This window comes from Siphateles boraxobius, unplaced genomic scaffold (assembly GCF_051911475.1).
Source record: "Siphateles boraxobius isolate OS27281-9 unplaced genomic scaffold, OSU_SipBor_1 120, whole genome shotgun sequence".
Taxonomy (NCBI): domain Eukaryota; kingdom Metazoa; phylum Chordata; class Actinopteri; order Cypriniformes; family Leuciscidae; genus Siphateles; species Siphateles boraxobius.
Genome location: NW_027508723.1, coordinates 1,095,001 through 1,112,075, shown reverse-complemented (window position 1 = coordinate 1,112,075; position 17,075 = coordinate 1,095,001). Strand labels below are relative to the sequence as shown.

General features: G+C 37.0%; 1 protein-coding gene across 5 annotated transcripts in view; it reads left to right on the top strand.

The window, feature by feature from the left end:
- The window catches only part of cita (citron rho-interacting serine/threonine kinase a), a 154,297-nt gene that overhangs the window by 21,208 nt on the left and 116,014 nt on the right, over positions 1–17,075 (top strand). For all 5 annotated transcript variants that reach the window (XR_013200761.1, XM_077222380.1, XM_077222360.1 and 2 more), the window contains exons 6-8: positions 9,207–9,349; positions 10,241–10,334; positions 11,667–11,855. Coding sequence is in view for 4 of the 5 variants with exons in the window: in XM_077222380.1 (XP_077078495.1) it covers positions 9,207–9,349; positions 10,241–10,334; positions 11,667–11,855 (426 nt within the window). In the remaining variant the exon portion in view is untranslated. The remainder of the gene's footprint in view (positions 1–9,206; positions 9,350–10,240; positions 10,335–11,666; positions 11,856–17,075) is intronic.

Below are 17,075 nucleotides of genomic sequence, written 5' to 3'. Positions count from 1 at the left end.
TGTCTATATATCTATCTGTCTATCTATATCTATCTGTCTATATCTATCTATCTGTCTATATATCTATCTGTCTATATATCTATCTGTCTATCTATCTATATCTATCTGTCTATATCTATCTGTCTATATATCTATCTGTCTATGTCTATCTATCTGTCTATCTATATCTATCTGTCTATGTCTATCTATCTGTCTATATATCTATCTGTCTATGTCTATCTATCTGTCTATCTATCTATCCATCTGTCTGTCTATATCTATATCTATCTGTCTATCTATCTCTCTGTCTATCTATCTATCTGTCTATCTATCTGTCTGTCTGTCTGTCTGTCTATCTATCTGTCTATCTGTCTATCTGTCTATCTGTCTATCTATCTATCTATCTATCTATCTATCTATCTATCTATCTATCTATCTATCTATCTATCTGTCTGTCTGTCTGTCTGTCTGTCTGTCTGTCTGTCTGTCTGTCTGTCTGTCTGTCTGTCTGTCTGTCTGTCTGTCTGTCTGTCTGTCTGTCTGTATGTCTGTCTGTCTGTCTGTCTGACAAGATGATGACGGAATATTTGGTGTTAAAGCGAAATGTAAAAGCGCCTATTTAAGCGAATTTGAACTGTATTGTTGTGTTTTTCATTAAGAATAATAGGCTAATGAACTCACCATTCAGGCAATTCATCCCCGAATTGGCACTAATTTGAAAGCGAAACTAAAATGCACACGTTCGCATGGGCATTCATAACGTTATTGTTATAGAGTTTCATACTTATTTTAAACACATTATGTGGTCATATGAAAATATGATTCACTTTGATTGTTGCATTAAATAAAATGTCAAAGCAAGACTAATTTATCAATAAAGATTGTAAACTTCACAAACAAAACATATGTCAGAAGTTTGTAGGGGCGAACCCCAAAAGCGCCGATCAAAAAAGCCGATCACGTGACGTAAATTACTCGCGCGACTTTTTCCCACCTGCATGCGTGGCGCACGGGCACACAACAGCAGAGTGGAGCTTGGCCGTGGCAACATGAGTTCTCCTTCACCGGAACGAATAGGGAGTCTCCCAACGGATTGAGGCGCGCTTCCGAGTGAAGACCGTGCACCGCGCGAGCCACAACAGAACGCGGTATCTGCGCCACTGATCGCTGCGGCAACGGGCACTTTGATCACTTGATAAAAAAAAAAAACATTTCAGTGCTAGATCGCCTTTTATTTAACAAATGAACAAAATGTATGCTCCGAGTTAACTGGATAAGTTTTTATTTATTCGTATTGGTACATTTGTGCCGCGAGATGTTTCAAAAGTGGTGGTGGTATTTTTTTTTTTTTTTATCTGACGTAGTTGGTTCCTCAACTACATCAGATTCAGATTCAGATTATTTTATTTAATGCCATGTCAGCATTCAAAGTTATTTCATGGCAAAAATTCAATTATAAAAATACAAATATCATAAATACAATAAAACAAGACAAAACAAGAACTCATTTTATACAATATATATTTTTAAATGAACATATGATAAAAAATCCAAAACCTTTTCAGGCATAATCTCATTAAATATGTCCTTTAATGAAGTAACTTCATAAAAGAGCATTCTGCTCAACTACATCAGATGTTCATAATAATAACAGAAAAAAACTTGCCATAGTTTTGTCCTTTTATCAGTAGCCAGTTTTGGTGTAACAAGTTGTACATTTTGTTGCCAATTAGTAAATGTAGTGGGTGTATTAAGAGGCTACAATTTCCAAATATGCCTAAGTGTAACTTGATCCCCTCCCATTAGGCTGATCTGATGTGTGTTGGTCTGCCTGACGCCTCTTTGTTTGGAATAATTTAATGTTACTCTGCCTTATTTGGGAAAGCTGGCCTACAGTAGCCTTAAGACATCTCATTTTCTAAATACAATTAAATAAACACATTTCTACAAATGGTGCAAACTCTGCTAGATTATAGATAAAAGATTCCCATTCCCCTGCCATTCTGTGATCGGCAATCGGCAGATCATGATTTTGGTGATCGGTGATCGGCCCCAAAAATGCTGATCGGAGCATCTCTAGAAGTTTGTAAAGTTTTAAAAAACTGATTGATTAAATGAAATTGAGCAAAAATTATGAAGAGAAAAGATTTTATAGAATTTGTAATAGAGCTGCGCAATTTTTTTAAAGCTCTATTATATTATAATATAGTAGTAATAATAATAATGGTATTTAAATTGCAATTTTTATATTGAGATTTTTTTTAAAGCTCTTTAATAATAATATAGTAGTAATAATGATCATATTTATTTTTATGTTAAGTAATTAATTAAAAACGCTCGCTCTGCTCCGCACCATATGAATACCTGTGTGGACGCACACATTTTAGTTTCACTTTCAAATTAGTGATTAAAATCAAATGTAATATATCCTCACAGTTACATCCCTAGTGCATAGAGTATCTCTTTTTCTTCTTTCCTGTTGTGGCGGTTAGCGCGGCATTACCGCTCACGCACCAAGGTTATAATCGTTAAGGAAAACGAACGAAAAAATGAAAACTAGGTGGGACAAAACATTGTCGTTAACTGAAATAAAAATAAAAACGAGGCATTACAAAAAAAAAAACGATAACTAACTAAAACTGTAATGTGTGTTTGGCAAAACTAACTAAAAAAAAAAATTATAGAGTAAATGTCCTTAGTTTTCGTATTTGTCAATGTCTTTGGCCGCCGCACCGGCCGCCACATTTGCGTTTCGTTATTCATTTTTAAAAAACGCAGAGTATTCGTTCAGCTGCATTTCCTTTCCCTACACACACACACACACACACACACACACACACACACACACACACACACACACACACACACACACACACACACACACACACACACACACACACACACACAGCGTCTCCATGATAACGAGTGTTCATTGAAAGCAAGTTCGCGAAAGCTTGGTATCTCGTGAACACCTTTACACAATCACACATTAAAAAGTGGTATAACATTTTTTTAAATTCTGAATACAATTTTGTCAGTGTGTTAATGTCGACCCGAGAAGCAATTGCGGCTTCTTTAGAAAGTTCGAGGTAAAATGCAGTTGGGTTGTCGATGTCAAAACACGATTTAAGCTGTGATTCAAATATTAAATAATGGTATGTAATTTTTTTACTCTTACACCGAATGTTTGCTCTTTCAATCCAGGTGAGTATTGTATAGGGTAAATTTAGTATAGGGTGTTAAAATTGTACAGCTGTGGGATTTGTGTAGGTTGTGAATTGTTGTGTAGAAGATATGTGGATTTTGTAGGGGTAAAGAGATTGAGCACCTGACACTCTGAAAGCAGAGTTACTGTAATTTATTACCCAGGAGTGTCAGTGAAGAGCTTAAGATGAAACACGAGACAGTAATCACTGTGCGTCACTTCCAAACAAGCTGTAATTTTGCCAAATTACACTGTATATTTATACAAAGTCAGGTGTGTGTATTGGATGCACAAATTCCAGATGTTTAACTAGTCTTAGCGAGACGAAGGAATCAGCCATTTTAATACAGAGATGCTTCAATGACTTTTCCAGCAGAGAATGGAATTAAACGCGACATAATTTGAGATGCGTTGGAAATGTTAATTCAGATAAATGCTAAAAATGACGCTTGTAAACACACCTCACATGCTTCACGTGGCCTAGTATTGCGTAATCTTTTGGGACAAAATTTTAATGATTATGATCACTTTCATGCTCTATTCCAGTAAAATCACTCCGGCTATTTTGCATTCTCCACTAAAAAAGATTTTTTGATGAATTAGTCATGAAATCATGCTCAATTAGAGACGCGGCGCTACTGTAAATCACTACATAATCACAGTTAATATTTAACAGTTTACATTTGCGTATATTCATTCTTGTGCTGTAGAAATCTCAGTTTAAATGCGGATGTTTATGTCCTGTATAGAATTATTAACATCAGCCTGTGGTGTGGTTTCAGGCCGACGATCATCTGCTATAAATAACCATGCAGTCGTTCTTCTCTGTTCAGAAAGATCTGTGCTTTATACCAACACCACTCTCTCAACATGCAGTTTAGGCTAACTAGCTTATTGTCTAATTAGATGGATAATAGTGTAATCACAAGCTTTTATTTAGAGACGAGTGGCTGCTAATTAAACCCATGTGACTCCATCAGTCGTCTGTATCGAACAGACGGAAATGGTTAGTTTTTGGTAGATAATGTGCAATAAAAGATTCACTTACAGGTGATTGTTATGTAATATCACGTTGTGAGATCTGATGCTTTGAATTTCGTACTTATTTTAAACACATTATGTGGTCATATGAAAATATGATACATTTTTTATTGTGGTTGCTTCAGATAAAATGTCAAAGCAAGACTCATTTATCAATAAAGATTGTAAACTTCACAAACAAAACATATGGCAGAAGTTTGTACAGTTTTAAAAAACTGATTGATTAAAGGAAATTGAGCAGAAATTATGAAGAGAAAATTTTTGTAGAATTTGTTTTAGAGCTGCACAATTTTTTTAAAGCTCTATAATAATAATAATAATAATAATAATAATAATAACGTAGTAATAATAATAAGGATATTTAAAATGTGATTTTTTTTTAAAGCTCAATAATAATATAGTAGTAATGATATAATTTTTTTTAGCTCTAAATAATAATATTTTGGTAGTAGTTATAACAATAATAATAATATTTAAAATGGAAATTATTTTAAAGCCCTATATACTAATTATTAATAATATAATGTGATTTTTTTTTAGAAGCTCTATATAATAATAGTAATAATGATGATAATAATAATTAGTAGTAGTAATCGCAATAGTAATATTTAAAATGCAAAATATTTTAAAGCCCTATATTATTATTAATAATATTTTGAATGTTTTTTTAGAAGCTCTATATAATAATAATAATAATAATAATAATAATAATGATAATATTTCAAATGAGAATGATTTTAAAGCTCTATATAATGATAATATTAATAATAGTATTAAAGTAAATAAAAAATAAATGCTAAACACTGAATTAAGAACACAGTGTCACGCTTCATATTTATTTAATTAAATCAGCAGCCTTTGCTAATTAATGATCTCTTTATTTAGATTAATCATCATGCAGCCCTAATTGGTTTGATATTTTGTCTAATGCATTGATATTCTCACATTTTTCAGTGTCTTAAGCAGCTTTCAGATTCAACACACACAACACACACAATACTGGTGAAGACTCAACACACACAATACTGGTGAAGACTCAACACACACACAAACCAGTGTTTGTGTGTGTTGACTCTTCACCAGTGTTTCTGTGTGTTGAGTGTTCACCAGTGTTTGTGTGTGTTGAGTGTTCACCAGTGTTTGTGAGTGTTGAGTCTTCACCAGTGTTTGTGTGTGTTGAGTCTTCACCAGTGTTTGTGTGTGTTGAGTGTTCACCAGTGTTTGTGTGTGTTGAGTCTTCACCGGTGTTTGTGTGTGTTGAGTCTTCACCAGTGTTTGTGTGTGTTGAGTGTTCACCAGTGTTTGTGTGTGTTGACTCTTCACCAGTGTTTGTGTGTGTTGAGTGTTCACCAGTGTTTGTGTGTGTTGACTCTTCACCAGTGTTTGTGTCCTTTGACTCTTCACCAGTGTTTGTGTCTGTTGAGTGTTCACCAGTGTTTGTGTGTGTTGACTCTTCACCAGTGTTTGTGTGTGTTGAGTGTTCACCAGTGTTTGTGAGTGTTGAGTCTTCACCAGTGTTTGTGTGTGTTGAGTGTTCACCAGTGTTTGTGTGTGTTGAGTGTTCACCAGTGTTTGTGTGTGTTGAGTGTTCACCAGTGTTTGTGTGTGTTGAGTCTTCACCAGTGTTTGTGTGTGTTGAGTGTTCACCAGTGTTTGTGTGTGTTGAGTGTTCGCCAGTGTTTGTGTGTGTTGAGTCTTCACCGGTGTTTGTGTGTGTTGAGTCTTCACCAGTGTTTGTGTGTGTTGAGTGTTCACCAGTGTTTGTGTGTGTTGAGTCTTCACCAGTGTTTGTGAGTGTTGAGTCTTCACCAGTGTTTGTGTGTGTTGAGTGTTCACCAGTGTTTGTGTGTGTTGAGTCTTCACCAGTGTTTGTGTGTGTTGAGTCTTCACCAGTGTTTGTGTGTGTTGAGTCTTCACCAGTGTTTGTGAGTGTTGAGTCTTCACCAGTGTTTGTGAGTGTTGAGTCTTCACCAGTGTTTGTGTGTGTTGAGTCTTCACCAGTGTTTGTGTGTGTTGAGTGTTCACCAGTGTTTGTGTGTGTTGAGTGTTCACCAGTGTTCGTGTGTGTTGAGTCTTCACCGGTGTTCGTGTGTGTTGAGTCTTCACCGGTGTTCGTGTGTGTTGAGTCTTCACCGGTGTTCGTGTGTGTTGAGTCTTCACCGGTGTTTGTGTGTGTTGAGTCTTCACCAGTGTTTGTGTGTGTTGAGTGTTCACCAGTGTTTGTGTGTTGAGTGTTCACCAGTGTTTGTGTGTTGAGTGTTCACCAGTGTTTGTGTGTGTTGAGTGTTCACCGGTGTTCGTGTGTGTTGAGTCTTCACCGGTGTTCGTGTGTGTTGAGTCTTCACCGGTGTTCGTGTGTGTTGAGTCTTCACCGGTGTTCGTGTGTGTTGAGTCTTCACCAGTGTTCGTGTGTGTTGAGTCTTCACCGGTGTTTGTGTGTGTTGAGTCTTCACCAGTGTTCGTGTGTGTTGAGTGTTCACCGGTGTTTGTGTGTGTTGAGTCTTCACCAGTGTTTGTGTGTGTTCAGTCTTCACCAGTGTTTGTGAGTGTTGAGTCTTCACCAGTGTTTGTGAGTGTTGAGTCTTCACCAGTGTTTGTGAGTGTTGAGTCTTCACCAGTGTTTGTGAGTGTTGAGTCTTCACCAGTGTTTGTGTGTGTTGAGTCTTCACCAGTGTTTGTGAGTGTTGAGTCTTCACCAGTGTTTGTGAGTGTTGAGTCTTCACCAGTGTTTGTGTGTGTTGAGTCTTCACCGGTGTTCGTGTGTGTTGAGTCTTCACCGGTGTTCGTGTGTGTTGAGTCTTCACCGGTGTTTGTGTGTGTTGAGTCTTCACCAGTGTTTGTGTGTGTTGAGTGTTCACCAGTGTTTGTGTGTTGAGTGTTCACCAGTGTTTGTGTGTGTTGAGTGTTCACCAGTGTTTGTGTGTGTTCAGTCTTCACCAGTGTTTGTGTGTGTTGAGTCTTCACCAGTGTTTGTGTGTGTTGAGTCTTCACCAGTGTTTGTGTGTGTTGAGTGTTCACCAGTGTTTGTGTGTGTTGACTCTTCACCAGTGTTTGTGTGTGTTGAGTCTTCACCAGTGTTTGTGTGTGTTGAGTCTTCACCAGTGTTTGTGTGTGTTGAGTCTTCACCAGTGTTTGTGTGTGTTCAGTCTTCACCAGTGTTTGTGAGTGTTGAGTCTTCACCAGTGTTTGTGAGTGTTGAGTCTTCACCAGTGTTTGTTTGTGTTGAGTCTTCACCAGTGTTTGTGTGTGTTGAGTCTTCACCAGTGTTTGTGTGTGTTGAGTGTTCACCGGTGTTCGTGTGTGTTGAGTCTTCACCGGTGTTCGTGTGTGTTGAGTCTTCACCGGTGTTTGTGTGTGTTGAGTCTTCACCAGTGTTTGTGTGTGTTGAGTGTTCACCAGTGTTTGTGTGTGTTGACTCTTCACCAGTGTTTGTGTGTGATGAGTCTTCACCAGTGTTCGTGTGTGTTGAGTGTTCACCAGTGTTTGTGTGTGTTGAGTCTTCACCAGTGTTTGTGTGTGTTCAGTCTTCACCAGTGTTTGTGAGTGTTGAGTCTTCACCAGTGTTTGTGTGTGTTGAGTCTTCACCAGTGTTTGTGTGTGTTGAGTCTTCACCAGTGTTTGTGTGTGTTGAGTCTTCACCAGTGTTTGTGTGTGTTGAGTGTTCACCAGTGTTTGTGTGTGTTGAGTCTTCACCAGTGTTTGTGTGTGTTGAGTCTTCACCAGTGTTTGTGAGTGTTGAGTCTTCACCAGTGTTTGTGTGTGTTGAGTCTTCACCAGTGTTTGTGTGTGTTGAGTCTTCACCAGTGTTTGTGTGTTGAGTGTTCACCAGTGTTTGTGTGTTGAGTGTTCACCAGTGTTTGTGTGTGTTGAGTCTTCACCAGTGTTTGTGTGTGTTGAGTCTTCACCAGTGTTTGTGTGTGTTGAGTCTTCACCAGTGTTTGTGTGTGTTGAGTCTTCACCAGTGTTTGTGTGTGTTGAGCCTTCACCAGTGTTTGTGTGTGTTGAGTCTTCACCAGTGTTTGTGTGTGTTGAGTCTTCACCAGTGTTTGTGTGTGTTGAGTCTTCACCAGTGTTTGTGTGTGTTGACTCTTCACCAGTGTTTGTGTGTGTTGAGTGTTCACCAGTGTTTGTGTGTGTTCAGTCTTCACCAGTGTTTGTGTGTGTTGAGTCTTCACCAGTGTTTGTGTGTGTTGAGTCTTCACCAGTGTTTGTGTGTATTGACTCTTCACCAGTGTTTGTGTGTGTTGAGTGTTCACCAGTGTTTGTGTGTGTTCAGTCTTCACCAGTGTTTGTGAGTGTTGAGTGTTCACCAGTGTTTGTGTGTGTTGAGTCTTCACCAGTGTTTGTGTGTGTTGAGTCTTCACCAGTGTTTGTGTGTGTTGAGTCTTCACCAGTGTTTGTGTGTGTTGAGTCTTCACCAGTGTTTGTGTGTGTTGAGTCTTCACCAGTGTTTGTGTGTGTTGACTCTTCACCAGTGTTTGTGAGTGTTGAGTGTTCACCAGTGTTTGTGTGTGTTGAGTCTTCACCAGTGTTTGTGTGTGTTGAGTCTTCACCAGTGTTTGTGTGTGTTGAGTCTTCACCAGTGTTTGTGTGTGTTCAGTCTTCACCAGTGTTTGTGAGTGTTGAGTCTTCACCAGTGTTTGTGTGTGTTGAGTCTTCACCAGTGTTTGTGTGTGTTGAGTCTTCACCAGTGTTTGTGTGTGTTGAGTCTTCACCAGTGTTTGTGTGTGTTGACTCTTCACCAGTGTTTGTGTGTGTTGACTCTTCACCAGTGTTTGTGTGTGTTGAGTCTTCACCAGTGTTTGTGTGTGTTGACTCTTCACCAGTGTTTGTGTGTGTTGACTCTTCACCAGTGTTTGTGTGTGTTGAGTCTTCACCAGTGTTTGTGTGTGTTGAGTCTTCACCAGTGTTTGTGTGTGTTGACTCTTCACCAGTGTTTGTGTGTGTTGACTCTTCACCAGTGTGTGTGTGTGTTGAACAGGTGATGGAGTATCTGCCCGGCGGCGACCTCATGGCTCTGATGAACAGATATGAAGATCAGATAGACGAGTCCATGGCTCAGTTTTACCTGGCCGAGCTCGTTCAGGCCATTCACTCGCTGCATCAGATGGGATACGTTCACAGGTACCACCAAACACACAATGGCTTTGTTAAATAGCCAATAGACTTTACATCCTTGAACACGATTGGCTAATTGCTATTGCTAGGCACTGATAGGTGGTATTTATTAGGGGGAGGGACATTCTCACTCTAGATAGCATTTGATTGGACGGTATTTGCTTCTGAGTTAAAGATGTAGTCGTTTTGTGTTTTTTAATTTCCCCCCAAATATGTATTTATTTATTTATTTATTTAGGAAAAGAAATACTGTAATCTTTATAATTTATGTATAATTGTGGAAAAAAAAATGTATGCTAGTTTATTCATGTATAATGTGGTGTAATTTGTTTTTACACACACATATATTTATTTATATATACAAACACGCATTGTACATATTAATTCTAGTTTATTCGTCATTTATCTAGAATTTTGAATTAGCACACGCATATTTATTTATATATTATTTATTTATATACATATACACTTTTGTACATTTATGCTAGTTTATTCATAATTTATGTATATTTTTTTGTATCTTATTTATACACATTTATTTTTTCTACATACACACATTGTACATATTTATGCTAGTTTATTTATAATTTATGTATCTTATTTATACACTATATATATATATATTTATTTTTATACATGCACGCATTGTACATATTTATGCTAGTTTATTAATTTCTGTATAATTTTGTATCTTATACACTTATTTTTTTATATATTTATTTTATACATACACACTGTACATATTTATGCTATTTTATTAATAATTTATATATATAATTTATAATAATAATAAAAAATATATATGTATATATATATATGCTCTATGTAATAATAATAATAAATCATAAAAAATTATTTTTCCTCATTCATTTCTGCTTGTTCTCTTTCTTTTGTCAGGAATATTAAACCAGAGAACGTTCTGATCGACCGCACAGGTCACATTAAACTGGCTGACTTCGGATCGGCAGCCAGACTGACGGCTAACAGAACGGTGTGTAACGAGTGTGAAGACATTATTATATATATATATATCAATCAGAGAGAAACACTTTCATGCGATACTGAATACATGGGTTTAAATTAGTGCTGTCAATCGATTAAAAAATTAACTAGCTAATAATTTTTTTGTGATTAATCGCAATTAAAACACTTACGTATTTTATATATTTCAAAATGTAATAATTTCACAGTTAATCTCCAAATGAATGTAGAAACAACATAAAGACAGTATATTTTAAATACTTGTTTAATGGCACCTTTTAATGAATAAAGGACAGTATCACTGATACTAAAAACAGCTACTGTGTAATTGAAAGCTATCAATTGTTTTACATTTATTAGGCTTCAAAACATATAACAACTTTTAATTCAAGTGAACTTAAAACAAACCTCACATAAACTCATAATAAATGTCATATTTATGTGCCTTTCCTGTCTAACAGGTCGGAAATATACAGAAATTGAAAAAAGTTATCAAACCGTCTGCAGCGCATAAGTTATAAATTAAATATAGACTAATCCTTATTGAAGCTACAAAATTTCTTCAGTTTTTGTTCTTCGTTTAACTTAACTGACAGACAGAATTATTGGCTGCTGTCACTTTAAGACCGGCCGCTGCTGCACGACACACATTTTTTTTTTTATTCGTTTAGCTGACGCTTTAATCCAAAGCGACTTACAATTGCTATGTATGTCAGAGGTCGCACGCCTCTGGAGCAACCAGGGGTTAAGTGTCTTGCTCAGGGACACATTGGTGTCTCACAGTGGATTCGAACTCGGGTCTCTCACACCAAAGGCATGTGTCTTATCCACTGCGCCATCACCACCCCTAGGGAGGCGCGTGGGACACAACTCCGACGCGCCTCATTCTCTCACAACTCTACGTTAATTTAAGACTTTAACTCTTTTGAGACTGCTCTTATGAGGATACTCGTCAAAACGGCATAATTGTGTGTTATTTTTCAATCAAGCACAAAAAAACAACAACTGTGTTTTCTGGTGCGCTGTCTGTGCGCACGATACTGGTACGCGTCTTTCTGTGTGTGTGTGTGTGTGTGTGTCAGGACATTCACAGACAGCACATTCTCTTTTGCCTTGTCACGCTTGAATTGTTTAAAAGCATTTCCATGAAGAAGAGCGGGATCATATAATGTAACGCTGGCCAAAGAATGACTGAAAAAATGGATGCTGCGTTAAATATTTTAACACGATAAACTGGACAAATATTAACGTGGACAGCCCTAGTTTATATATGTTGTCAGTGCACTATGTTTCACTTCCATGTCCACAGCTTAATTTATTGGTGTGTGGTTACTTGGAATAGGTGACGTGCTCCAAACTCCCGGTGGGAACTCAAGACTTCATGGCCCCTGAGATCCTGTCGGGACTCGACTTCGGCCCCGAGAGCGACTGGTGGTCCCTGGGCGTCATCGCTTATGAAATGATCTACATGAAATCACCCTTCGCTGACGGCACGTCCACAAAAACCATCAACAACATCATCAACTTTCAGGTGAATCCAGCAGTGTGAATTACGTTTTAGTATTAATAACCCTGTAGCTCAAACAGTAGAGCGTTGGCGCTTGCAACACGAAGGTCATGGGTTCGATTCCCAGGGAAAGCAAGAAATGATAAGAATGTAAATGTGTACCTTGAAATGCAATGTAAGTCGCTTTGGATAAAAGCGTCTGCCAAATGCATAAATGTAAATTATTATATGTATTATTCAAGCAGCAACCATCATAAACTGCAATTCATCAATTGGCCACTAGAGTAGGGCTGGGACGGTTACCGCAATACCGCAGTCACGTGACTCCAACCGCTGGTCTGAGCTCTTCACCGTCATCACCGCAAAAAAAAAAAAAAAAAAAAAAAAAAAACATTGGCCTGCACATGAGCACGTTGTGTCTAATGACATGGATTCATTGATTCTAATGACATGGATTATGTCTAATGATATTGTGTCTTACATGGATTCCAAGTTTTCTAAACAAAAGATTGAGCAAATCCGATCTTTCGTGAGTTGGGGAGCGCAATGTTCCATGACACATAGTAACATTCCAATCGTATTAGAGATGCGCGGATGGGCTATTATTATTTCATCCGCAACCGCATCACAAAACTCATCATCTGTCCGCACCAACAATTTTCGAAACCGCATCCGCGGCGCTGACTGTATTAAGGTCTATGAGCGCTACGAGGCGCTGCTGCCGCGAGGCTAGAAAGCTCTGGCTGTTCTAGAAAGATCCAATGCAGCAAAGATATTTAAATGCTAAAGCTCCTAGTATAGCCTATTGGCTATGTTGTATCCCTAGAATATCAGCAGTGAACCCCGTCTCCGATCGGCACACAGGGATAAATATAAATAGGCTAAGTAAAGCCTATAACGCACATCAGCAAACCTGACCTTACCTGACTAGGCTACTGTACGGGTTCTTGAAATCCAAGATTGTTCGTACGGGTGCTTGAAATCCTTGAAAATGCTTGAATTTTGATGTTGTGTTTTCAAGGTTTGAAAAGTGCTTAAATTTAGGATAAAATGCTTGTAATTGTAACTGTATTTTTTTCACAACAAATACCTATCTGACTGAATAGTTTGATTATTAACTGTCACGATCCCGCATACGGGATATCTAACTTTACTTCGCTATATTACTATTAAATCCTAATCTAATTATGACAAACTATATATCGTTGGAAAGGTCTAAGACTCCTAAATAGATATTTTAGGGCTGTTTTTTTCTTACAAATTATGTTTGAACAGTAACATATGAATTTGTGACAAGAGCGCGCCTCAAAAAATCAACGTTATTACAGGAGTTTCGGACCTTTGTCACAAAAAGTCGACACACACACTTTTAATAATTGAAACTTTGGTTTTTAATGCTAAAAGTTCATAATAAAACATAACCTAGTATTTGTCAATAAAAAAAGATAAAATTATATTTTAAAAAGTAAAGTTAGAATTCCTCTAAAAAGTATAATATAGGCCTATATTATCTATATATATACAAATATTTTTATTATTATTATTATATCACATATTTTAGTAGCTATCATAAATTAGGTATCATTTGAAAGCTTACGAACTCAGAATTGATCCTGTGAAAACTGTTTTGAAATTGGATGTTGCGTTACCATAGAATATTATCATAATTTATTATCAAAAACTTTTCTAATATTGACAAAACACATATTTTCAGAAAGGTCTGAGTCTCAAGGTTCCGTATTTAGTGACAGAAGTGATATTTGGATAGAAATGTATTAATTTGTTACAGCAGAATGCATACAATTAAATTCAATGGAATGCAATGGCACCCGGTGGCTATTTTTGGTACTACGCCTAAACAAAATCTCATGGAAACTTCAATTTTTGTGATATCAACATGAAATTTGGAACACAACTTTGTTAGATATATAGCTTTAATTTTATAGTAATTTTATAGTAAAAAATATTTTGTAAAATATTTATTTTATTTTAAAAATAATATTAATAACGTATATTTGATTTACTGTAAATTATAACTTCCATAACTTTTTCATACTTTAATTTATTGAAGTGCTTTCACTTCAGTAATAAACTGGTGATTGTTTTCTTTAAAACAAGACCAAACTAAGGTCTGTATTCCAAAGCATTCTTGAATTAAAACCATTTAAGTTTGTATAGTGCATTTAATGTCAATTATCATAAGGGGGGGGGGTGACAGTTAAGGGGTTAAATGGAGAAATAACATGTAGCCCTTCAGATACAGAGAGATTTGCGCTACGCTGGCCAGAGCAAAACTAGGTGGAGTTTTCATTTTGATTTCCACGCTTGTTTGGATGCTAAGTTGAACTATTTTTAACTCTGACCGCGGCGCGCGCTTGAGCTCGCCAATGCTGCGCTCCGCTTTGGTTGACTCAGCAACAAAACGTCCTCGCGATAAATGGGTTTCATAGCGCAGTGCATTCCGAGTCCTGTAAGGGCCATTAGTGACTGAAAGTACTTGTGTGATAATGTAATGTTAGTATTGCATGTCCGTTATGGCACATTCATTTGTGGGATATGCAGTGAACACGGCCAAAGTTACAGCACAGTAACTGTAACGTTAACTACCTGCAAACGTTAGCCCAGTGCATAACAACAATCGCTGATTGCAGAACAGAAATCGTGTCAGATGGAGTGTCACACGAGTAGCCGACTGTAAGGTTGAGGATGGCCTTATGCAATATTTACACTGCTCTTCCAGTAGATAAATGTATATGTGTTGGCAATTAAATACTTTTTAAATTTTTTTTTTTTTGTAATATAGGCTATTTATCAGGCCTGTGCAGTCTCAGAGTATTCTGGGTAAAATGGAATTACGGGTTGTTGTTCAAACCTTGGCTCTGTACTACGGAATATTATCTGGGAAGCAATATTTGGACATTAATATAATGAAAAGTATTATTCATAGGCATTATCTATTAAGACAGTGATACATTTTGAAAAATAAAACCTGTGATTTGCTTAAATATCTGATCCTTCTGCTATTAAGAAACACAATTTTGCCTGTTTACAGCTTTATCTCTTTTAATGTGATAAAAACACTAAATAATATTGTTGAATATGTATTGGTATGTAATTTACGGTGTTGTAAGGTGCTGGAAAAGGCTTTAAAATGGACCTTGAAAGTGCTTGAATTTGACCTTGGAAAAGGTGTACGAACCCTGCATATTCTAACAATTAGTGCTGGGCGGTTTGACCAAAAATTTATATCACGATTTTTTTCAAAATTATGCCGGTTTTCCGGTTTATGACGTTTTTTTTTTCATGCATAATCAGGTGTTCAAAGCATTTTCTACTGGTTGAGAGAGGAATTACTGCAGTAAATTGACTTAGGATGGTCTATTTTACTGTCATTACTAGTGAATATTGTAGAATAGAATAGCGCCCAGTATAACCTAAAATTGTTATTTCTTAACGCTCTAATAACGTTCTTATAACCAGGAAGTAACGTTAATACAACGTTTATATAACGGGATGATGTTCTTATAACCAAGCAAGAACGTTAATACAACGTTTATATAACGAGAGAATTGAACGTTCTTATTTTGTTTTGAATGGAGTTCTTATAACCAAGAAATAACGTTAATACAACGTCTCAAAAACTGGACATATTGAATGTTCCTAGAACATTCAGAAATAACGTGAACGTTTTTATAACTTAATGGGAACGTTATGAAAACATTCTTATAACCTAAAATTGTTAGCTGGGGAAGAGGAGAGATTCGCGATTGCACTGAACACGTTTTAAGTGCAGGATTCTCTGAGCGAGCACAGAGAAAATAGACCTATTTTAACAAGAGCAGCGTGTATCTGAGAGCGCGGCACATTATATTCCGCGCGCGAGCAGAGAGATTCGCACTCGCGCATTATATTAATGTACTTTCGCTCTACAATAATGCGCTCCGCATCCATCGTCCATGTAACGTAACAGACACTATTGTTTGTTTACCCTCACTCGTCGCTGCTTAGAAGTGCAACATTTTAAAGGGTCCGTCTGAAACAGTGTCGCGCAGCGTAACGTTCGTTCCGAACGTTGTGTAATTAAATACACCGGTATGGCGGTTTATTCAAAATCAAAATCGTGACGAAAATATAAACCGGTTTTCGGTTTGAACCGGTTTACCGCCCAGCACTACTAACAATTATTGCAAATCAATAGACCCCTTTTCAGTTGGTAAACATGATGGCGTTTTTATGTGGGCGGAGCTTAGGTGGAGGCAGAACGATCCTTCTGGCCGCTTCTCTAACACTAGTTTGCAAGTTTTGTTCGCTTGTTTTTTAACAATGATGGGAGGAAATCAGATTTTATCTTAATGTGCAAGCTGACTCACTGTCCAGAACCCGCGATTGTTATTTGCAAAAGTTAATTTTAACGGACGGAACCAGATTGGCCGACCCCTACACACTCAGTCAATGGATGGAGGATCTGACAGGATTAACGTTACCTCGGGTGAGTGGCCTGACTTCTACACCTGATAGAGAAACTGGGCGTAAAGAGAAACTGAGGGCGTATAAATCTTTAGATGCTTATAACTATGTGATGAATGGTCTTGACTTGTGGCAACGTTACATTGCGCCGTCCTGCCTAGCGCCAAGGCCAGAAGACCACAATGTAAAGAGTGACATTACAGTGCAATTTTAATGATGTCAATATTTTCTAGAAAAAAAAATATTTTTTATGTATTAAAATTATATTAATTAACTATGTTTTTGATTATTCTTTCTTACCAGGTTCTTCAAAAAATCTATCACAATCAATCACAACAATGTATGCTATCATAGATGATTCACAAATAATCACAATAATTTAGAAAACATTATGCGATAAAATTTCAAATTGGATCCTGTAGGTGATTATTGCACCCAGAAACACAACAAGATGACATTTATTAATAATAATAATTTAAGATCCTTATTATATAGCCGAATCTGTGCTGGTTTGTATAGGCCGCCTCCAGTTTTCACTTTGTTGTGCCTCAAGCTAGCGGCGTGACGTCGGCGCAAAAGGGGTCAATAAACTAAATTAAAACACAGTCCAGTCTTCTTTCCAATATTGTTTTGAAACCAAATCCAAACGAAAACCAAATAAAAATACCTGAATCAATTAAATAAAAAACGCGCACACACACTGTTCTTTCTCCTCCACACTGTCACGTGATGACAACCACACATAAGCATTTTCAGGCATTAAATAAATGATATTTA